The 24617-nt window shown below is 46.6% G+C and overlaps 1 protein-coding gene across 1 annotated transcript in view; it reads left to right on the top strand.

Annotated features, from left to right (window-relative positions):
• The window catches only part of KDM4C (lysine demethylase 4C), an 865731-nt gene that overhangs the window by 543234 nt on the left and 297880 nt on the right, over positions 1–24617 (top strand). The window contains exons 12-13 of the mRNA XM_030194306.1: positions 2483–2606; positions 21294–21475. Of these exons, the coding sequence (XP_030050166.1) occupies positions 2483–2606; positions 21294–21475 (306 nt within the window). The remainder of the gene's footprint in view (positions 1–2482; positions 2607–21293; positions 21476–24617) is intronic.

Here is a 24617-nt window from a genome sequence, read left to right as displayed (position 1 = left end):
GCCTCAAATTGTAGAGAATTAAAGTTTTGATGAGATAGTACTATTCCCCCCTCAGGATGTAGGCCATTTTGGAAAGAGGAGATTGTGTTGGAGAGGGTGTGGGTAGTTGGGAACTTATAGTTACATTTGGTGGAATTGTCCCAAGGTTCAGGACTTTTGGAGGGAGGTGTTTATATATGTGCATCAGCTTCTTGAGGCACCTGTATCGAGTACTCTGAAAACTACCTTGCTTAATGGGAGAGTAGAAGGGATAACAAGGGCTATGGTAAACTAATGCTTTTAGTTTTTACTACAGCTCGTTTGCTTATTGCTTCTCACTGGTGTCCATTTTTGAATAAGATTAAGGAGAGATTGGGTATTCAATGTGAACGCCATAGACTGACTACTTTACAAGCTAAAAAATAGAATTGCTATAAAGAAATGTGGGGGAGGTATCTTCAGTAGGAAGGGCACACTGTAGGTTCTAGGACAGGGGAAGGAAGGAGTAGGGGGTGTAAGGTTTCTTAGTTATTTCTTAGTTATTTTTATTAGCTATTTCGTAGTTATTTTTATTACCTATTTTTATTAGTTATTTTTACTAGCTATTATGAGTTATTGTTAATTTTGGGGGACAGCTGTGTGTTATACATGCCAGGATGTCAGTGTTTCTGTTTGTTACTGGATGCTGTCCTTTGTTTGTTAGCTTTCAATAAAGACACAGTTATGAAAAAGAATCAGTTAAGCATGGGACAAGCACAGAGGATCTCTGAGGGAGAAGAAAAGATTGCAGAGCTTATTAGTTGGCATGGATGACCAGTCTGAATATGTTAGATTGACTTTATTTGCCATTGTTTTCTGTGTCTATGGTTCAGCTTTTGAGCAGGTAGATTTAGGCCTGCTATTTGTATGGTTGGGATTACTTGTATAAATTTTAGCACGGTAGTGCTGACTAGCTTAGTTTGAAATCCTATCATAGTAACATAGTAAATGACGGCAGATAAAGACCTGTACAGTCCATCCTGTCTGCCCAACAAGATAAACTCATTTTACGTGGTATGTGATACTTTATACCAGAGTTTGATTTGTCCTTGCCATTCTCAGGGCACACCCTGTAGAAGTCTGCCTAGCACTGTTCTTGTACTAAGTTCTGAAGCTAACGTCGAAACCCCTTAAAATTTACACTCCAGCCCATCCATATCTATTCAGTCATGATCAGGACGTAGACCATAGAAGTCTGCCCAGCACTGGTTTTGCTTCCCAATTACCGGTGTCGCCACCTAATCGCCACTAAGATTCTGTAGATCTGTTCCTTCTAAACAGGATTCCTTTGTGTTTATCTCACACATGTTGAATTCCGTTACTGTTTTCATCTCCACCACCTCCTGCGGGAGGGCATTCCACATATCCACCACCCTCTTTATGAAAAAATACTTCCTGACATTACTCCTGAGTTTGCCCCCCTTCAACCTCAATTCATGTCCTCTAGTTCTACCGCCTTCCCTTCTCCGGAAAAGGTTCATTTGCGGATTAATACCTTTCAAATGTTTGAGCATCTGTATCATGTCACCTGTCCTATGAATGACTCCTTTATTCCCCAAGGGAAATGTATATAGATAATAATTTCAACTGCACAAATTTAAATAGTTTAAGCCACATTTATACCCAGGTAGATTTACATTGCTAGAAATTTGTAGCAGAGCAAATATTTTGAGTATCGATCCCCTGTGTATTTGTACTTTCATTTATGTAAATCCAATAAATAGGACCAAACCTCAATGTGCAGGGATTAAAAATCAATACCATAAGAATATTCATGATGCTGAGAAAGAGAGATTGACAGAATATTTTGAACCTCGATCCTGAAGAAGTGATCGAAACCTGGCTATGTTGGCTTTTTAAGCTAAGTGGCTTTTGATATTTTCTACATAAGATTATAATACGTTAAAAGAAGTTAAAAATTTGGATCAATGATGATTGCACAGTACTGCATAAGAAATTCATCGAGATTCAGTATTTTTTCTATGTTATCTGAAGATCATATAAAAGATCTATAAAGTTTCAAAAATAACATAAATACAATGATATAGAAAGTTCTTCTTAGAAATATTTTTTTGAGAAGGTGGCAAGTAATGTGATTTAGTTGCTGGATGGTATTTCATCATTTATATAAAAGCTTGTGGTTCATAGATTAATCCATGGTGTTTGAAAAGAAAGGGCGCATTGCATTAACAACTGGCATACATGTATCACTTATAGATTAATATGTTCTTTCAGATTGAATATTATAAATATGAATGCTTTTATAATGATTTATAGCTTTTATTAATAACAATGCGTAAAAACTCTTCTCTCATAAATCATGCCCTAACACCACCCTCTGTCTCCTTCTAAGTAGGAAAAAGAGCTCCATTGTTAAGTTCCAAATTTTGATTTCTATGAAATTTACGTTAGAAGTTTGTCCTTTGTCTTGCACAATCTAAATATGAGTATTTGTTCTCTCTAGTTCTCTGAGACAACAGTAAACAGAGAGAAAAAGGTCATCACCAAGAGCTGGCGCCATCCCTTGAATAAGCCTCCACCTAGATCACCAATGACATTGGTTAAACAGCAGACAGCCAGTGACGAAGGTACTGTAAGAAACTTGGTTTTAGTTTTTTTTTCTTTTTCTGTCTTCTATATTAATTTCCTTAACATACTGAAGTATTATAAAAAATATTCAGAAGAAGAGAGGCAGTTTGATTCTTTTAATTGCCGCATGGATGCATTTTAAAGTTTTTCTTGCATCCTGACTGATTTCTGCAAATTCTATAATTTTCCTTCCAGTGTTCTATTGAGTAATTAAACAAGAATCACTGTATAGTCAGAAATCATTTACAAGTTTATGTAATATCATTTGCAGTATCCTATAACATTTGGTATGCTATATTTTTCTAAATTGCATCCAGTCAAGACTGCCGTTGCTAAAACCCTTGAGAAGATCCTTAGATTCATCATGTATGTGAAAACTATAAACTATATTATCCAATCACTAATTAAGAAAACTGAGATTTATGGGGCCCTTTTACTAAGCCGCATAGGCGCCTACGTGTACCCAACTTGTGCCAAATTGGAGTTATCGCCTGCTTACCACTTGGCCCTTGTGGTAAATTCAATTTTGGCGCGCGTCCGCTACGCACATCTGAAAAATATTTTTTATCTTCTGGTGCGTGGCAGCTACATGCATCAAGTGGTATTTGACACGTGTAGACCATTACCGCCCGGTTACTGCGTGAGACCTTACCACTAGGTCAATGGCTTGCTGTAAGTTCTCAGACCCAAAATGGACATGTGGCAATTTTCATTTTGCCGCACATCCATATTTGGCAAAAAAAAGGCATTTTTGTTGTAGGTGTGCTAAAAAATAATTCTGTGCGCGCCCAAAATATGCATCTACACGACCACAGGCCATTTTTCAGTGCACCTTGGTAAAAGGACACCTATATTTCCTGCAGTATCCTCTAGATGTATGAGTAATTTCCAGAGTTATAAAAGCAGTTTGCACTGTATTAATAGTAATACAGATTTCTCCAGAGAACAGCAGAAAGTCCAGTCACACATGGGGTGTCAATGCACAAAATCTTCCATAACCTTCTGGAAGAGAAATTCTTAGTCCCTTCAATTTAGTTTTGTCTGCAGGAATGCATGGGTGCATTTCCCTATTCAAATGCATTCGTGAGCTATTCTTCCACAGTCAGAACCAGTGAAAAGCCATACATTGATGGAGGTCCAGAAAGAAAGTAGGGCAGGACAATGGCAAATCCACAAGGAGACAAAAGTGAAGTCCAAAACAAGTGGTTTATTGATAAAGCACCACAACTGAACAGACCCAACACACAACCGTTTTGTTTTCCCGCATTTTTCTTCAGCTTTGGGGTGAATACGTTTTGGAATTATACATACAGCTGTTCTGATAGCACAGCACTGAACAATTTGACAGCACTTTATACGATTCTGTGACCTCTGAGGCAGGCAACCTTTGCCAAAACATGGCTCTGTGTCAGGTATGTTCAACTGTGGTGCTTTACAAATGAACTTCTTATCTTGGACCTCCCTTTTGGCTCTTGTGGAGTTGCCCATTGTCCTGCCCTACTTTCTTTCTTTCTTGATTTGTTTTTTCATATTGTTCACTGTTAGGTCTCCTCATGTACTTGTTGTTCCTCTTTGTATTGTTTCTTAATCAGATGTTCTAAAACTTGAAAGCATAGAATATAGTGGATTCAGCTGTTTGTCCCCATGCTTTTCTCTTGTTCTAGATTTTTACGGCCTAAGCAAATGTTTTCCTGGAAATATACACTCCCGTGATTCTGTTTTAAAGATTTTCCAGCTGCTTAGAATTTTGCATCCACTGCAGCCACAATGGACTAGATTCAGTAAATAGCGCTGAAAAAATCCACGCAGAGTGCTGTTCTAGAATAGAATAGTGCTTTAGAGCTGATTTCCATGCCAAACTTTGGGCATGAAGATTTACACCAGCTGAAACCTGGTGTTTATCCTGGCATATAATTTAGACACGGATCTCTGGTATTCAGTAATACTTAGTGCATTTTTAGTGAACACCCCCAACCCACTCATGCACTTCCCATGGCCACAATCTTTATAGAATGGTGCATAGGAGGATATGTGCACAAATCCAAAATATTGTCACTTAACACTAATAATTAGCATTCAATTATTGGCGCTAATTGACTTGTTAGCCAATTTAGTTGAGCAAGGAAATTTGCGCACCCTTTATAGAATCAAGGGGAATATGTCCATTGACCAATATTAAAATGGGGAAAATCCACTGCTTCTAGGATAAGCAGCATAAAATGTACTTTTTTGGGATCTTTCCAGGTACTTGTACCTGGATTGGGCACTGTTGGAAACAGGATGCTGAGCTTGATGGACCTTCGGTCTATCCCAGTATTGCAATACTTATATACTTATGAACCATCATAAAGTTTGCTTGGGCTGTTTGGGTCAGTGTCCATGGTTGTGTCTTCTACTGAAAGAACTGAATCAAGACCACAGATCTTGAGATTACAGTTAGTCAATATCATGACCACAAAAGAAATAATTACACACCAGCACCAGAGACATCAGTTTAAAATTGCACAGGATCTGCTTCAGCCACTGGAGAAGAATTTGGGCCTCTCAATCTTGGATTCAAGACTTATTTATTTTATTTGTTTATTTGTTACATTTGTATCCCACATTTTCCCACCTGTTTGTAGGCTCAATGTGGCTTACATAGTGCCAGAGAGGTGTTACAGACTCCGGTGTAAACAAATACAAAGTGATGTTGTGGTAAGATAAAGTTCATGTGGCCTAGCCACACTAGGGAGTCGTACAATGGAAGACTTGTGTTATGTCCATTACGTTCTTTAGTTTTGTTGTGTTGCAGAGGTCAGGCATTTAGTTGGGGCAGATTGAAAAATAGGCTCGGGAATGGGGAGTTTTCCTGCTCTTCCTGTTTTGCATACAAGTAAGATTCCTTGTGATTAAGTTCTGTGTTAAAGATATTCGGTAGTGAGCATCATATGACAGCATTGAGACTTCCACACCATTTTCCTTTGAACCGTGGAAATGAACGTACAAAAATTGCATGTAGTGGTCTCCAGGTACTTCCCCTTTGGCCACCCAAGAGGACCTGTCCTGCTAATTTACCTCTACCATAATTGAGGGAGAAGTAAAAGAATCCTTGAGGCTGTCAACAGGCACTTCAACAAGAAGGAGTTGTTAGCACTGAGCAGTAAGACACCATCCATGATGCGAAAGGAATTGGTCTTTGAAATGTTTACTATGGTACAATAGTTTGGCACTGAAATAGGTGTCTTTGTGACAGATTACAACATCAGCGTACTCTGAACCTGAATAGATACAGAACTTACTGTTAAAGAGAAATGCTGCTTCCCTGTTTGAAATGTGCTGAGTCTGTTGAGATTGATTTTGGTTTTTAGGGAAAGTTGTGCAAATGTCCCTTTCAGCCCTACCCCTGACACAGCCTGGGTGCTCTGTTTTGAATAAAGTTGTGCTTTTTCTACATCTACCGGTCTGTTCTGTACTGTTTTCTACTTCGTTCAAGCCAGGTTATGACATCAGCGTACTCAGAACCTGAATAGATGCAGAACTCACTTTGGATACCAGGCTGAACATTTTCTAGTTCATGAAAAACAAGAAAATTTGTTTTTCATTCGTTAGGTTTTGATATACTGTGCTAGTTGCATAGACCAGTGGTTCCCAAACCTGGTCCATGAGGCACCCAGCGATTCTCCGAGGACAAGCAGGCTGCTTGTTCTCACAACTGGGTGATGTCCGCGTCAGCCCCCACCAACCGGAACAAAACTTCGCGGGCGGTCCCGTCTTCCCGCCCGTGCATGACCGTTCCCGCACAGTCCTTTCTTTTCCGCGCCTGGAGAGAGACGTGTTAACGCCTCTCTCGTTCTCAGTCCCGGAAACCGGATTGCGTTGTTCGCGAATCTTCATTTATTTTTTCGTTTATCTTCGTTGCCGCGTTTTCCTCTAGTTTTCTAGTTTCCCCCCCCCCCAAAAAAAAAAACGCGCTGTACTGTTTTTCCCTCGTCTTCTAGCGGGGGCGTCACGTTGCGGCCTTGTGGCCGCGCGGTCGATTTCTTTTCGAGGTGTGATTTTACCGCCACCATCGACGACTTTGACTTCGCCGACGCGATTTTTCCGTCGATGTCCTTGAAGGTAACGAGTGGATTTAAGAAGTGTGGTCGGTGCGGCCGGCCTATCTCGCAGACCGACACTCACGCTTGGTGCCTCCAGTGCCTCGGGCCGGAGCACGATACCAAGTCGTGTACTTTGTGTCTTGGTCTCCGGAAACGGACTCAAGTAGCGAGGCAAGTTCTGCGGGACCGTCTTTTTGGAACTTGCGCCGGCCCCTCGACCTCGACGGCATCGGTATCGACGGCCGGTTCTTCGGTACCGGTATCGATGTCGGCGAAATCGGCACCGATGGCATCGACCCCAGGAGCACAGATCCCGTCGGCCCGCCGGTCCTCCGGTGACGGCAGGGGTGAGAGGTTGCGTGGGCAGTCGGCCCCAGTCACTCCCTCTACCCAGGGCCCTCGGGACCGAACCCTGTTGGACCCGGTCCCTCGAGGCCGAGGGGGATCGACCTCCTCCTCCTCCATTCCACCTAGCGCCGATGACGGGCATCGCAAGAAATCAAAGAAGCACCGTCATCGGTCGCCATCTATGCATCCGGCCCCCGGCGCCGGAGACGAGTCGACGCCGAGAAAGCGTCCGCGTCGAGAGGAGAGGTCCCCCTCTGTAGTAGAGGTACCACCGCGTCAGGGTCCCAGCACTTCGGTGCAGTCTCCTGGACCCGAGCAGCTTCTGGCACCGACGCCTCTACCAGCCCCCCCGTCTTTCCCGGCAGTGGGCCTGGACGAGTGCCTCCGAGCCATCCTTCCGGGGATCCTGGAAGGGCTGATGCGCCAGACTGTGCCGGCGCCGGGGGTGCTTGCGCCCTCGGCGCCGTTGACTGTGGCGCCGGCGAGCTCTAGCCCAGTGCCGAGGCCTTCGACGCCGCTTGCGGCACCGGTCTCGACCGCCACGCAGGTGGAGTCCCCGTCGATGGAGGGAGCTTCATCCCCGCCGGCGCGGGAGTCCACCGTTCGACGACACCGAGGCCTCGGTGCCTCGACGTCGAGTCGGGCTCGGTTGAGGACTCAGCTGCACGAGCTTATGTCCGATACCGAGGAAGAGGCCTTGTGGGGGGAGGAGGAGGACCCCAGATATTTCTCCTCAGAGGAGTCTGTGGGCCTTCCCTCCGACCCCATGCCTTCACCAGAGAGAAAGCTCTCGCCTCCTGATAGCCTCTCCTTTGCCTCCTTTGTCAGGGACATGTCTATATGCATTCCCTTCCCCGTGGTCTCTGTGGATGAGCCGAGGGCTGAGATGCTCGAGGTCCTCGATTATCCATCACCACCTAGACAGTCCTCCACGGTACCGTTGCACAATGTCCTTAAAGAGACACTGCTTCGGAACTGGGTGAGACCACTATCTAATCCCACCATCCCCAAGAAAGCAGAGTCCCAATACAGAATCCACTCAGACCCAGAGTTAATGCGGCCCCAATTGCCTCATGACTCGGCGGTCGTGGACTCTGCTCTCAAGAGGGCACGGAGTTCGAGGGATACCGCCTCGGCGCCCCCGGGGCGGGAGTCTCGCACTCTGGACTCGTTTGGGAGGAAGGCCTACCAATCTTCCATGCTCGTGACCCGCATCCAGTCTTACCAGCTCTACACGAGCATCCACATGCGGAATAATGTGAAGCAACTGGCGGACCTGGTTGACAAGCTCCCGCCGGAGCAGTCCAGGCCTTTTCAGGAGGTGGTCAGGCAGCTGAAGGCGTGCAGAAAGTTCCTGTCCAGGGGTATATATGACACCTGTGACGTGGCATCTCGTGCTGTGGCCCAAGGTATAGTGATGCGCAGGCTCTCATGGCTGCGTGCCTCTGACCTGGACAACCGCACCCAGCAGAGACTGGCCGACGTCCCTTGCCGGGGGATAATATTTTTGGTGAGAAGGTCGAGCAGCTGGTGGACCAACTGCATCAGCGGGAAACCGCCCTCGACAAGCTCTCCCATCGGGCGCCTTCAGCATCCACCTCAGCAGGTGGACGTTTTTCCCGGGCCCGGCAGGCTGTGCCCTATGCTTTTCCCAAGCGTATGTACACCCAGCCGGCCCGAAGGCCTCGTCAGGCACAGGGACAGTCCCAGCGCGCTCGTTCGCGTCAACAGCGTGCGCCTAAGCAGCCCCCTGCGCCTCCACAGCAAAAGCCAGGGACGAGCTTTTGACTGGATCCATGGGAACATAGCCGCCCTCAAAGTGTCTGTACCGGACGATCTGCCGGTCGGAGGGAGGTTAAAATTTTTTCACCAAAGGTGGCCTCTCATAACCTCCAATCAGTGGGTTCTCCAAATAGTGCGGTGCGGATACGCCCTGAATTTGGCCTCCCTGCCTCCAAATTGTCCTCCGGGAGCTCAATCCTTCAGCTCCCATGACAAGCAGGTACTTGCAGAGGAACTCTCCACCCTTCTCAGCGCCAATACGGTCGAGCCCGTGCCACCCGGGCAGGAAGGGCAGGGATTCTATTCCAGGTACTTCCTTGTGGAAAAGAAAACAGGGGGGATGCGTCCCATCCTAGACCTGAGAGGCCTGAACAAATTCCTGGTCAAAGAAAAGTTCAGGATGCTTTCCTTGGGCACCCTTCTGCCAATGATTCAGAAAAACGATTGGCTATGTTCCCTGGATTTAAAGGACGCATACACTCACATCCCGATACTGCCAGCTCACAGACAGTATCTCAGATTCCGCCTGGGCGCACAGCACTTTCAGTATTGTGCGCTGCCCTTTGGGCTCGCCTCTGCCCTACGGGTGTTTACAAAGTGCCTCGTGGTGGTAGCGGTGTATCTACGCAAGCTGGGAGTGCATGTGTTCCCATATGTCGACGATTGGCTGGTCAAGAACACCTCGGAGGCAGGAGCTCTCCGGTCCATGCAGTGCACTATTCAACTCCTGGAGCTGCTGGGGTTTGTGATAAATTACCCAAAGTCCCATCTCCAGCCAGCCCAGTCTCTGGAATTCATAGGAGCTCTGCTGAATACCCAGACGGCTCAGGCCTTCCTTCCCGAAGCGAGGGCCAACAACCTCCTGTCCCTGGCTTCACGGACCAGAGCGTCTCAGCAGATCACAGCTCGGCAGATGTTGAGACTTCTGGGTCATATGGCCTCCACAGTTCATGTGACTCCCATGGCTCGTCTCCACATGAGATCTGCTCAATGGACCCTAGCTTCCCAGTGGTTTCAAGCCACCGGGAATCTAGAAGATGTCATCCGCCTCTCCACCAGTTGCCACACTTCACTGCACTGGTGGACCATTCGGACCAATTTGACCTTGGGACGTCCATTCCAAATTCCACAGCCCACGAAGGTGTTGACGACGGATGCATCTCGCCTGGGGTGGGGAGCTCATGTCGATGGGCTTCACACCCAGGGTCTGTGGTCCCTCCAGGAAAAGGATCTGCCGATCAACCTCCTGGAGCTCCGAGCGATCTGGAACGCACTGAAGGCTTTCAGAGATCGGCTGTCCTATCAAATTATTCAAATTCGGACAGACAATCAGGTTGCAATGTATTACGTCAACAAGCAGGGGGGCACCGGATCTCGCCCCCTGTGTCAGGAAGCCGTCGGAATGTGGCGTTGGGCTTGCCAGTTCGGCATGCTCCTCCAAGCCACGTACCTGGCAGGCGTAAACAACAGTCTGGCCGACAGACTGAGCAGAGTCATGCAACCGCACGAGTGGTTGCTCCATGCCAGAGTGGTACGCAAGATCTTCCGAGAGTGGGGCACCCCCTCGGTGGACCTTTTCGCCTCTCAGACCAACCACAAGCTGCCTCTGTTCTGTTCCAGACTTCAGGCACACGGCAGGCTAGCGTCGGATGCCTTTCTCCTTCATTGGGGGACCGGCCTCCTGTATGCTTATCCTCCCATACCTTTGGTGGGGAAGACCTTACTGAAGTTCAAGCAAGACCGCGGCGCCATGATTCTGATCGCGCCCTTTTGGCCCCGTCAGATCTGGTTCCCTCTTCTTCTGGAGTTGTCCTCCGAAGAACCGTGGAGATTGGAGTGTTTTCCGACTCTCATTTCGCAGAACAACAGAGCGTTGCTGCACCCCAACCTCCAGTCTCTGGCTCTCACGGCCTGGATGTTGAGGGCGTAGACTTCACTGCGTTGGGTCTGTCTGAGGGTGTCTCCCGTGTCTTGCTTGCCTCTAGGAAGGATTCCACTAAAAAGAGTTACTTTTTCAAGTGGAGGAGGTTTGTCGTTTGGTGTGAGAGCAAGGCCCTAGAACCTCGTTCTTGCCCTGCACAGAACCTGCTTGAATACCTTCTGCACTTATCAGAGTCTGGCCTCAAGACCAACTCAGTAAGGAATCACCTTAGTGCGATTAGTGCTTACCATTATCGTGTGGAAGGTAAAGCCATCTCTGGAGAGCCTTTAGTCGTTCGCTTCATGAGAGGCTTGCTTTTGTCAAAGCCCCCTATCAAGCCTCCTACAGTGTCATGGGATCTCAACGTCGTCCTCACCCAGCTGATGAAACCTCCTTTTGAGCCACTGAATACCTGCCATCTGAAGTACTTGACCTGGAAGGTCATTTTCTTGGTGGCAGTTACTTCAGCTCGTAGGGTCAGTGAGCTTCAAGCCCTGGTAGCTCATGCTCCGTATACCAAATTTCATCATAACAGAGTAGTGCTCCGCACCCACCCAAAGTTCCTGCCGAAGGTGGTGTCGGAGTTCCATCTTAACCAGTCAATTGTCTTGCCAACATTCTTTCCCAGGCCGCATACCCGCCCTGCTGAACGCCAGTTGCACACATTGGACTGCAAGAGAGCATTGGCCTTCTACTTGGAGCGGACACAGCCCCACAGACAGTCCGCCCAATTGTTTGTTTCTTTCAACCCTAACAGGATAGGGGTCGCTGTCGGGAAACGCACCATCTCCAATTGGCTAGCAGATTGCATTTCCTTCACTTATGCCCAGGCTGGGCTGACTCTAGAGGGCCATGTCACGGCTCATAGTGTCAGAGCCATGGCAGCGTCGGTGGCTCACTTGAAGTCAGCCACTATTGAAGAGATTTGCAAGGCTGCGACGTGGTCATCTGTCCACACATTCACATCACATTACTGCCTCCAGCAGGATACCCGACGCGACAGTCGGTTCGGGCAGTCGGTGCTGCAGAATCTGTTTGGGGTGTAAATCCAACTCCACCCTCCAGGACCTGAATTTATTCTGGTCAGGCTGCACTCTCAGTTAGTTGTTCTTCGTAGGTCAATGTTCTGTTGTACCCTCGCCGTTGCGAGGTTAAATTGACCTGGGTTCTTGTTTTGAGTGAGCCTGAGAGCTAGGGATACCCCAGTCGTGAGAACAAGCAGCCTGCTTGTCCTCGGAGAAAGTGAATGATACATACCTGTAGCAGGTGTTCTCCGAGGACAGCAGGCTGATTGTTCTCACCTACCCTCCCTCCTCCCCTTTGGAGTTGCGTTCATCTTTTTTGCTTGTCATTCAACTGAGCGGGAACGGTCACGCACGGGCGGGAAGACGGCCGCGCATGCGCGGTGGGCGTGCCCTGCATGCGGGACCGCCCGCGAAGTTTTGTTCCGGTTGGTGGGGGCTGACGCGGACGTCACCCAGTCGTGAGAACAATCAGCCTGCTGTCCTCGGAGAACACCTGCTACAGGTATGTATCATTCACTGTCAGGTTTTCAGGATATCCACAATGAATATTCATGAGAGAGATTTGCATGTACTGCTTCCACAGCATGCAAATCTATCTCATAAATATTCATTGTGGACATCCTGAAAGCCTGACTGGCTGGGGTGTCTCCAAGATCAGGTTTGGGAACCACTGGCATAGAGAATTCAAAGTGGTTTACATAAAAACATAAATCTAAAAGAGCGTGACAGAAAAGCACAACAGTCATGCTCAAATATTGCAGTCCTGGGACCCAGAACAATGTTCCCAGAATCACCTTCAATCACCAGCTAAGATCCCTAGAAGAGGATGGGAATGACAGCATAATTTGTTTTTTTTTTATTATTACTTTATTTATAAATTTTTTACAATAATGTTTTCAAGCATACAATCTTGAAAGAAAGTGATATATATATTGTTAGAAAAAAAAATCATCATAATACCATCAATTTTACAGAATTCACTCAAGTCCCTTTCTCCCTTTCTCATTTACTTTGACTCTTGGCTTTCCTTCTTTCTTGAACCTTCATTTCCTTCCCTCATTCTTGGGGATTTTAACATCCTTTTTAAATTTTCAACTGTGCTCCACTACCCCTACTTACCAGAATGGCCACTGTCTTGATCTTATCTTCTTCTCCAACTGCTCTCTCTCCAGTTTCTGCACCTCAGCTCTTCCCCTCTCTGACCATCATCTGATAACTTTCACACTCAAACAGCCCCCCCCCCCCCAGTCCGTCCAGTCTCCACCAATACATTTAGGAATCTTCATACTATTGACTCTTCTACTTTGTCCTCCAGTGTTTAAAACCTCTTGTCAACCACTATATTATCCATGTCTGTCAATGAGGCTGTCTTTTCCTATAATACTGTTCTCACCTCTAATCTGGATACTCTCGCTCCTCCAATTCCCCTTTCTGTAAGGCATAACAAACCCCAGTCTTGGCTGACCTTTAGAATCCACGTTCCTATTCCTGATCTGCCGAATGCCTTTGGCTGAAATCCCATGCTGACTTCATACATTTCAAATTCTTGCTGACCTCCTTCCAGTCTGCCAAACAGGACTACTACATCCAGTTGACAAACTCTCTTGGCTCAAACCCTCGGCATCTCTGCCACACTGAACTCTCTCCTCAAAGTTCCTTCACCTCCAACTCCCCCTTTGCTTTCTCCCCAGACTGGCTGAGTACTTTCACGATAAGGTTCACAATATTAACCTTGAATTCTCAACCAAGTCACCTCCACCTCTCCTTCCTTCAGTCCATTCTCTCAACCATCCTTCAACCCCTGCCTCCTTTTCTTCCTTTTCTGAAATCACTAAAGAAGAAAGTGCACATTTTTTTCCTTCTCCAAACTGACTACCTGTTCCTCTGATCCTATTCCTACCCATCTACTTAGCAGTATCTTTCCTACTGTCATCCCTTCTATCTGTCATATCCTCACTCTTTCACTTTCCACTGCAACTGTTTCTGATGCCTTCAAACATGTCATAGTTACACCACTCCTCAAAAAACCTTCATTGGACGCAACCTGTCCTTCTAATTATTGCCCCATCTCCTTCGTATCCAAGATACTGGAACGTGCTGTTCACCTCCATTGTGTTAACTTTCTTTCATCTCAAGCTATTCTTGATCCACTTCAATCTGTTCCCTCTTTACTCAACTGAAACAGCCCTTGCTAAAGTCTCCAGTGACCTATTCCTGGCCAGATCCAAAGGTCTCTGTTCTGTCCTCATCCTTCTTGTTCTATCTGCTGCTTTTGACACTGTTGATCACTGCCTACTCCTTGATATGCTGTCCTCACTTGGATTTGAGAGCTCTGTTCTTTTCCTGGTTTTCTTATCTCTTCCATTGCATTTTTAGTGTATACTCTGACAGATCCTTCTCTGCTTCTATCCCACTATCAGTTGGTGTACCTCAGGGCTCTGTCTTGGGACCTCTTCTTTTTTCCATCTATACTTCTTACCTTGGTGCTATGATCTCATCTCATGGTTTTCAGTATCACCTTTATGCTGATGACTCCCAGATCTACCTCTTCACACCTGAAATCTCAGGAGGAATCCAGGCCGAAGTATCAGCCTGCCTCTTTGACATTGCTGCCTAGATGTCTCACCACCATCTGAAACTAAACATGATCAAGATTGAGATTCTTGTCTTTCCCCCTAAACCCACCTCTCCTCTTCCCCCATCCTCTATCTCTGTGGCTAACATTCTCATCCTCCCTGTCTCATCAGCTCGTAACATTGGGGTTATCTTTTACTCCTCTCTCTCTCTTTCTCTGCACATATCCAACAGATTGCTAAAACCTGTTGTTTCTTTCTCTATAATATCACCAAAATTTGGCCTTTCCTTTCTGAGCACACTACCAAACCCTTATCCTCAGTCTTATCACCACTCACTTAGTCTATTGCAACTTGCTTCTCACAGGTCTCCTACAATTTATATTCCACCAGTGTCACTGTGCTCATATTATCCTTCTCCTCAAGTCACTTCATTGGCTCCCTATCTGTTTCCACATACAGTTCAAACTCCTCTTATTTTTGTAGACAAGGTAGAGAATTTATTGATTGATTTGTTAGGATTTCGTTACCGCCTTTTTGAACAGCAGGCTAAGTATCCTCACAAACCCTCCCACCTTCCCTTGGAGTTTGACTTGTTTAGCTAAATTACATGACTTGAGGGACCCGCACTCATGCATCAGGTGGGAAGGCAGTAGTGCATGCATGGTGGGATGCTGCTAGAACTACTGCAGCTCCTCAGTATCTCTCCCTACACTCCTCTCCAGGAACACCATTCATTAAGTAAATCTCTCTTATCTGTACCCTTCTCTTCCACTGCCAACTCCAAAATCCGTTCCTTTTATCTTTGCTGCACCTATGCCTGGAATACAATCCTGAGCCAGTAGATCAAGCTCCATCTCTGGCCCTCTTCAAATCTAGGCTAAAAGCCCACCTTTTGATGCTGCTTTTAACTCCTAATCCCTATTCACTTCTACAGTACCCTTGTATGTGTTATCTTTACCACCTTATTAATTCCCTTATCCCTTATTTGTCCTGATTAGATTGTAAGCTCTTTCAAACAGGGACTGTCTCTTCATGTTCAAGTGTACAGCGCTGCGTGCGTCTAGTAGCACTATAGAAATGATAAGTAGTAGTAGTAGTAGTCAGGTCCAAGAGGAGAGACTTTTGGCTTCTCGACGGCCAATCCATCAACATCCGCACTGGAAGCATTGACCTTGATGGCTACTAAGACTTCAGTAACCACTGGGATTGCAAAAGCATTGATATTTCCACCACTATCAACATTGGGTGATGAATGTAGGCCCAGGACCGGTCGACATCGAACCTGACACTGAGGGTGCATACAGGTTCGACAGTGTCCTCGGCACTGAAGGACCACGATGCTGAGTGTCGGAGGAAGCCCAAGGAGTATAAACATCCAGCCCATTTAACGCACGGTGATGGAAGTTCCGGGGCATGGACATTGCCAGTACCCAAGAAGCGCTGGCATCAGTGGGAGTGCACCTCCTATTTGGTAGAAGTGCTGTTGTTCAAGTCATCGAACAGCCAGATTGCTGCTTCCGGTTCAGCACTGACATATGCTCAGGGTGCCTCTCTCCCAGCTCCCCTGACTTTGCCGATCCCTTCATTCAGTGAGTGGGTACCAAGCCATACTCATGGAGGAATTGGCACAGATACTGCAATTGCAATCCACTCAAGCATCAAGAGGGCTTGCGCCAACTGAGGATTAGCCCCACATTCTTCCTGATGCTCCATCCGTGCCTGTGGAAAGATCATCACTGTCAACATCGACACATTCAGCACCACTTTCAATGTTAGGGGAGGAAGCTTCCATGGAATATGAGGGTAGGACTGTACCTTGTCACTCCTCAGGGTATGGATGTGGTTCCACTGAGCCAGGGATGGCACAGACTCAGTCCGATTTGAGTATGAAGAGGAGTCTGGGACAGTTCATGGGACTCGGAAAACCCTCACTACTTCTCGGAGGAGGAGTCTTCTAGGGGTCCCTTCTAATCCCTCTCCACCTGAGGGTATCTCTTTCACTGGTCTCATCAAGGAGATGGCTTCAGACATCCCATTTAAGTTGGAGATGGAGTAGGAGCCCAGGAGAGAGATGTTATCTGTTCTGGGCTGTGAGTCGCCCTTAAGGAAGGGGTCACAGAACCATTGCACCCTATCTTTAAAGATGCACTGATGAAAAATGGAAATCCAGAAGGCTCCCAGACTCGAGAGGGACCAGCTGCCTCACCAGTCTTTGGTTGTCAAATCTTTCCTCAAATGAGCTAGGAGCTCCAAGAATCATGCCTCAGCTCCCCTAGGTAGGGAGACTTGGAGACTAGACTCATTTGAGAGGAAGACTTTTCAGGCCTTGATGCTTATTGCCTGAATCCAGTCCTGCCAGCTCAATACGAACCTTTACTTGAAATCTTTGGTGCACAGTATGCTAAGTCGTGCGGATTCTCTCCCTCAGGAGCAGGCCGCAGAGTTTCACCAGTTGGCCAAAAAGCAGCTGAAGTGAAGGAAGTATCTAGCCAGGGGTGCTTACTATTCATTTGATATTGTGTCCAGACTCTCCACCATTGATGTAGGGATGCACAGACTCCCGTGGCTTCATGTCTGTGACCTGGAACCAGTGGTTCAGGAGAGGTTGGCAGATGTACCTTGCCAAGGAGACAATATTTTTGTAGACAAGGTAGAGAATTTATTGATTGATTTGTTAGGATTTCGTTACCACCTTTTGAACAGCAGGCTAAGTATCCTCACAAACCCTCCACCTTCCCTTGGAGTTTGACTTGTTTAGCTAAATTACGTGACTTGAGGACCCGCACTCATGCATCAGGTGGGAAGGCAGTAGTGCATGCATGGTGGGATGCTGCTAGAACTACTGCAGTCTTCTCGCTAGTCAGCATCTGCACCAGGCTGTGTTGGATGACGTCACCCCAACAGTGAGAATACTTGGCCCTCTGTCCTCAGAAAACACCTGCTACATGTGAGTAACTTCAATTGTGGTTTGATGGCGCTTACGGGTGTGTGGTAAGGTGGACCTAATTCTGCTTTGGCAGTGGCATACTGGAGAATTCCAGGCCGCACTAGACCTTATACTGGTGATGTCCCTGGAACTTTTCGGTTTCTCTGCCTTCATCTCCTGGTCTGGAAGGGACCCAACATGCATGTCTGGACTGCTCTTACAGTACTCAAAGGAATTAACAGGTGTGAAAAAATGTTACCTTATAGATCAATATATTTTCAAAATCTATTTTTTTTCAAAGTCACTTTCCAAGAAACTTTGCTTTGTATTTGTCAACTTAGCACAAACTGAGCAGGTAATTGAGGCAAACATTGTGGCTGGTGTACTAGTATCAGATGCTATTTTATGAGGCCAGTGTTTTATCCAGGAGTGAAATGAAGTATTGTTTTTTAATTTTTGGTGATGGGGTGGGGGATAATTTTATAACAGTACACGTATGTGAGAACTCTAAAAAAGCAACTTATGCAGCTATATCTCTCTATATAAAACGCACCTCCAACGTTCTATTAAGCCTCTCTTAGCAAAGTGAAGGGGGTGAGATCGCATTGTGTCTGCCCCGCCCATGCGGTCAAACGTGATGACGTCGAGGGCGGAGCTATGACCAACCAATCGCATCGCTCGGCAGCAAAGCGTCAGGGAAGGTGGCGGCGCTCTCGACGTCTAGCCTTCCCTTCGCTGTGTTCCGCCTTCTTCTGACGTCAAGGATGACGTCAAAAGAAGGCGGAACACAGCGAAGGGAAGGCTAGACGTCGAGAGCGCCGCCTCCTTCCCTGACGCTATCGCTGCCAGAACCGCCACGGAGGTAAATTTAAAAAACAAGAAACAAAAAAAAAAAACGCAGGTTGGGGGGAGAGAAGAGGGTGGCCAGTAAACTACAACAATGGGAGCGGGAGGGCAGGGGAGAAACCACAGCATGGATGCGAAGGGGGGGGGGGAGAGGCCGGCCCAGGCTGCCACATGGGAGAGAGAGGGGCATGGATGCGAGGGGGGGTCATGGAAGGGAGAGAGGGGACTTGCTGGAAAAGGATGAATGGAGGCGGCAGGGGACAGAGGAGCATGGATGGGCATGGATTGGGAGGGCAGGGCTCAGGGAGAGAGGGGAATTACTGGAAATGGATGAATGGAGGGGGCAGAGGACAGATGGGCATGGATGGATATGGATTGCAGGGCAGGCCTCAGGGAGAGAGGGCAATTGCTGGATAGGGAAAATGGAGGGGCCAGGTGAACAGATAGAGCATGGATGGGCATGGATTGGAAGGGCAGGACTCAGGGAGAGGGGGAATTGCTGGATAGGGATGAATGGAGGGGACAGATGGGCATGGATGAGATTGGATTGCAGGGCAGGCCTCAGGCAGAGAGGGAAATGCTGGATAGGGATGAATGGAGGGGGCAGGTGACAGAGAAACATGTATGGCCATGGATTGGGAGGGCAGGCCTCAAGAGAGAGGGAAATTGCTGGATAGGGATGAATGGAGGGGCCAGGTGACAAAGGAGCATGGATGGGCATGGATTGGAAGGGCAGGACTCAGGGAGAGGGGAATGCTGGATAGGGATGAATGGAGGGGACAGATGGGCATGGATGGATATGGATTGCAGGGCAGGCCTCAGGGAGAGATGGGAATTGCTGGATAGGGATGAATGGAGGGGGCAGGTGACAAAGGAGCATGGATGGGCATGGATTGGAAAGGGCAGGACTCAGGAAGAGGGAATTGCTGGATAGGGATGAATGGAGGGGCCAGGTGACAGAGGAGCATGGATTGGACTCACACTTTCACTCTGACTCTCAAACAGTCACTCTCACATACACTCTGCCAAACATAACACACTCCGAGGAAAACCTTGCTAGCGCCCTTTCATTTGTGTCACAAACGGGCTTTTTTACTAGTGTCTTTATAAAATAGGCTTCCAGATCAACACAGTGGCACACACATGCAGGTGCACAAATTTATACCTGCCAGTGGCGTAGCCAAGGGTGGGCCTGGATGGGCCCAGGCCCACCCATTTTGGGCTTAGGCCCACCCAGTAGTAGAATGCCTATGATGTGGCTGACAGGGATCCCCAAGCCCCACTAGCCGAAAACTCCCAACAACCGTCCCTCCTGCATACCAGCCTTCCTTCTGATGTATTCCCACCTATGTGGAAACAGGAAATTGCATCAGAGGGAAGACTGTGGGGCCAACATGAGCAGTGTGTATTAGTTGCTGCTCACTGCCGGTGCAACTCTGCTATTTAAAAGGTATGCGGGGTAGGGAGGATGTTTGAGAGACTATATGGCATGCAGGCAAGAGAGTGAGAGACCAAATTGCTTGTGGGACAGGGCGGAGTTCTGCCCATCCATCTTGGGCCCAGGCCCACCCAAATGTGGGTGTCTTGCTACGCCCCTGATACCTGCTCCAAAGAAATTTGAGCATATTCTCTAAAATGTGTTGTAATAGGACAGGGTCCTTGAAGTCTCCCTTAAAGCCAGTAGAGTTAGAACTATTGTACCCAGAAGCCAGCAGGGGAGGAGGTGGGACCCAAAACTTGGATAGGATTCCCTTACTGGGAGCGGGCCCAAGCATCAGCAGTAAGGGGAATGCAGAAACACCAGCGGCCAGGAGGGGGAGCAGGAACCAAGAGGACCAGTTTCCCTGCATTAGGAAGCAGTATGTAATTCCTGCCACCTGGTGAAGAGAGAGAGAGCTGCCTTCCTGAAGTCTTTGAGGAACGGAGGACTGGAGGAGATCTGTGGTGAGGAGAAAAAGGACATGGAATGGAAGGAGAGTGGAGCCTGTTGGAGAGAATAGTGTGTGGGAGGCCACAGAGTGTTTGTTGCTGTGCAGAGGGTGGAGCACTGCTCAGTCTGAGAACCAAAGTACTGTGGTTCCTGGCTAAGGAGAGAAACTGAATTGGACTTTGTGGAAGCCAAGGACTACTAACTGTAGAACACTTGGAATTAAAGTAACCTTTATTTGGGAGGGGAGGGGGGGAATTGACCGAGGTGGGATCTCAGCTCACCTGTTTTGTTCTCTGATATTTTGGGGATTGTGGATTTCTGTTTGGAAGCTGCACTTGCTAAAAGCTGAGGACCTCAGAATTGTTTTCTCCTGAGTTTAAGGGGGGGGGGGGGGGGGGGGGAGGAAGTGCCCAGTGAACAACGCTCTTGTATTGAGGAGTATTGGAACTACAATAAAAGGGGATTTTTGCTCAACCAGTGTATGTGTGCTGTGCCCACAGTTGCACACTGGGAGGAGGCCGCACCCTACGGAAGAAGGGAGGAGTTTACAGTGTGCAAACCTATTTTATAAAATGTGCATATATCGGAATTCCATTCTGCTCCACCCAAACTACACCCTCAGGAATGCGTACACACAGCTCACATAAAAGTGGTGTGCACTTTTATAGTATTACCCATAGTGCACACCTATAATACTATAACACATGCTTACTGATGCAGTTCATAAAATATTTAGAATAATGGCATTACATGCATATGTATGCACATGTGCACGTAATTGCAAAAATTCTGCCTAAGCACTATTCTGTACACTTAACTTACATAGCATGTATTTGCAAGGGGGGATACACATGGGTGGAGTATGAACAGGACTCACATCTATACAAGTAACTTATAAGCTACGTGTATTATGGCATTTAGGTGCTAACATACCACTGTAAGGCTGGCTATGTACTCACACCTAATTTTTAAGTGTATATTTAAGCAGTTATACCATTATTCTAAAAAGGAAAGGAGGCACATACATTCCTGTAGATATTATGCTCCTACCAGGCACCCAGTTAGAAATGCTTTCTTTAAATTCCTAAGAAAAAAATTTGGCTTGATGTTACTGATTAGCTTTACTTTGTATTTGCAGGTGTTTCTAATAAAAATGTGTGTAATTCATTTGATAATCCATGAAGGTTAATAATATCTCCTTGCATGTTTTCCTTCATCCTAAGAACGAAATACTTTCTTTTTTTCTTAAGAATTTTCTGAGATTCCTTTATTAGAAGAGGAAGTGGAAGAAACAGAGTCTTGGGCCAAACCTCTTGTCTACCTTTGGCAGCGAAGAAAGCACAACTTTCATGCTGAGAGAGAATATAACGCATCAGTTGCCCAAATGGATCCATATTGTGCTATTTGCACTCTGGTTTTGCCTTATTACAGGGTAAGATTGATTTGTAGAGGCGAGCAGAATGTGGAAGTAATTTAAAAGTTAGTGACATTTTTGATACAGTTTTTTTTTTTTTTACTGATTATTACTATTGACATTGCTTTTCTTTTTTGTTATTAAAAGATTTCAAAATACAACAATAAGCAGCACCAGTCCAATTTGTACTGTATCTCATCAGTACAATGCATAATACTATCAGCTCTTGGTGAACCATAATTCCTCTCCCCCCCCCCCCCAAAAAAAAAAAAATAACATATGTCTCAATGTCTGAGGTGCTATAGTATCTATTGGCATTTTTAACTAATTCTCCCTTTAGTCTGGTTCATGAAAAATAGGCTTTGCTAACTTCCAATATTTGTTTGTTTTTTAATTTAAGAAAGTAACATTCCTCTGGCCTTAGTTAGGAATCCATATGTTTAAGAATAATAATGGCATTGTATCTATATTTATTCTGTATCGCAATGCTTCTATGTATATTATTCTTATTTGTGGCTTACCTTTTCAAAAATATACATGTAAACACATACAGTGACATATATTAATATCATTCTTCAATGACATGCAAAACACTATAGTGCTACATAAGGGTGATGTCATCCAACGGAGCCTTAGGAGAAATGAATGTGAAGGAATGACTGCTTGACTCAGACTGGACCATTCTCAGAAGCAGCTGTCGTTTAAACATGGCGCTTGTTGGCATCCAGTCCTTCACATTGAGATAAGTTATTTTCAGTTCTTGTGTTTCAAACATTAAATAATTGATATAAAATTTAAAATATGTGATAAAAAATACAAAATTGAGCAAGGAATAGCAGTTTGACCGATGAGGAGGCAGGCGAACCATGACCCTGAGCAGGTCATGTGAAATGAGTCACCACTGAGGTCATTTTCCTCAATCTTTGAGGTATCTTAATAGTTGTGGTTATGAAGTTTTAAATAGCGTTAGGGTTCTTTTTCAGCACTATATTTATACTCCCCGCTAACAAAAAAAATTTGGGGACCCTATTTTGTAGATGTATCCAATGGAGCCTGTCACAGAGTACTTCCCACCTGCTGCTGCTACATGGGACCAGGTATATTGATTCTTTACATGGAGCAGTGAGGATGTGCTCTTACATTCTCTCTGCAGCTCACTTCTTTAATTTGGCTTGCAACCTTGTTTTCTTTCATATTTTTGTGTAAATGTTGCACAGGACTAGCATTCCTTTAGTTCCCTGCTTTACCTTATAGTTTCTAGTGTTTTCGGGACTTACAAGTTTTCTGTATTTTTCTTTAGGTCTGAGTGCTTCATTCGGTATGATTTTTGCCTTACCTTTTTTCACAATTTAGCTGTTTGCTTTGGCTATTTTCCCCAACATGTTCTAGAAAACTCCCAGTAGATTAAAAATTTCACCTGATGTGCCAGGACCATGTCACTTACTGACACTTGTATTGGTGCCTGTCATGTCTGGGGCCTGCCAATGCCCCAGACCTAATATTTCTTTTTGTAAACTCTGTCAGCAGGTGTCAAAAAGAACCATGAGGAGTCGTGAGGAGCAGTGCAAAATTATTTTGGCATTGAGAAATCTGGTGCATCAACTTTGGCATCGGAGGCACCGGTCCCCATGGTCCTTGGAGCTTCATCAGATACTGGGGATATATTGGCATGAAAGCGGTCTCCCCCTGCTCTGTCTATTGGTTATGCATTGACTCCATTGCCCAGATGGGCGTCAGCTGAGATGGTGTAGCTGTTCAGTCTCATAGAAGAGGCAGCTTCCTTAGAGCTGCCTCTCCAAAGGCAATCTCACCCAGAGCACTCACCAAGGCACTCTCATCCAGAGCCTGGATATGAGTCCAGTAGACCAAGTATACCTTGGAGCTGCCGCCCCCAAGGCACTCACACCCAGAGCACTCTCAACCAGAGCCTCACTATGAGTCCAGTAGACTGAGGCAGGTGCAGACTCAAAGAGTACTATGCTGAGTCTGATACAGACCACTCCTGGGATTCTGAAGAAGACCTGGAGATTCTCTCGGAAGAGGGATCCTTAGGCATTCCCCCTCCCCCCACTTTCCATGAAAGGAGAATGCCTCCTCCTGAGGAGTTCTCCTCCTTTACCAATTTTTTTCGGGAGATGGCTGAAACCACCCCATTTAACTTAGATGTCAAGGATGAGCTCAGGGCCAAGATGTTGGACATCCTTGATTTTTACACCCCTCCTAAGGAAGCTGTGACAATGCCCGTTCACAGCATCCTTCAGGCAGTACAGATGAAGCAGTGGGAGACCGCCATCCCCCCATGTGTAGAGTCCAGAAGTCTCCCACATTCAGAAGCTCCAGCTTCCACACCATTCAGTGGTGGTCAGATTTGCTCTTCGGTGTTCCTGGGAAGGGATGCAAGGACTTTGGAGTATTTTTTTTTTTTGGGGGGGGGGGGGGAGTGTTTCAGAATGCTATGGGAACCTCCCACATACATTCTTACCAAGTCTTTATGAGCATGCACTTGAAGTTCTTAGTGAACAGTGTGGCAGAACTTGCAGACATTCTACATGCTCATAAGGCTGCAGAGCTCCTACAGATGATAGCCAAGCAGCAGGAGTGCTGAAAATACATGGCTTGGGCAACCTGTGGTGCTTTTGACATGACATACAGGGCCTCTGCTATGGGTATACGGTTATGCAGTTTCCTCTGGCTGCTTGCCTGCAGTTTGGGAGTAGCTGGTGGATGTCCTCTGCTGTGGTGATAACCCTTTTGGTGACAAGGGAGAGGAGGTCGCTGACCTTATCAAGAGAACTGATACCATCAAGTCACTCTCCTGGCCCACTCCTGTTGTGACCCTTTCCTGTGAGGTTTCTGGGCACAGGGCAAAGGAGGTCCTACTACTCTCAAAGGCATGGGTACCCTCCTCCCTTCCCTTCTGTCCCAGAGCTCTGGCTCCCATCAGAAGCAACAGAGGATTGAGAAGTCCCAGCAAGCTCTTCAGTCTAAGTAAGACAAGATTTTGACTGTTTCCAAAATAAACTTTGCTGGATGGCCTACCAGTTTGAGGGAGGCTGAAGTTTTTCCAAGAAAGGTGGCCCCTTGTAACTTCAGGCTAGTGGGTCCTCATAGTCTGCATGAGTTATACTTTGGTGAAAACTCCCTCCAAATTGATCACCAA

Source organism: Microcaecilia unicolor, chromosome 2 (assembly GCF_901765095.1).
Source record: "Microcaecilia unicolor chromosome 2, aMicUni1.1, whole genome shotgun sequence".
Taxonomy (NCBI): Eukaryota; Metazoa; Chordata; class Amphibia; order Gymnophiona; family Siphonopidae; genus Microcaecilia; species Microcaecilia unicolor.
Note: the sequence above shows the minus strand (reverse complement) of the source record. Positions and strands in the feature narration are given on the sequence as shown.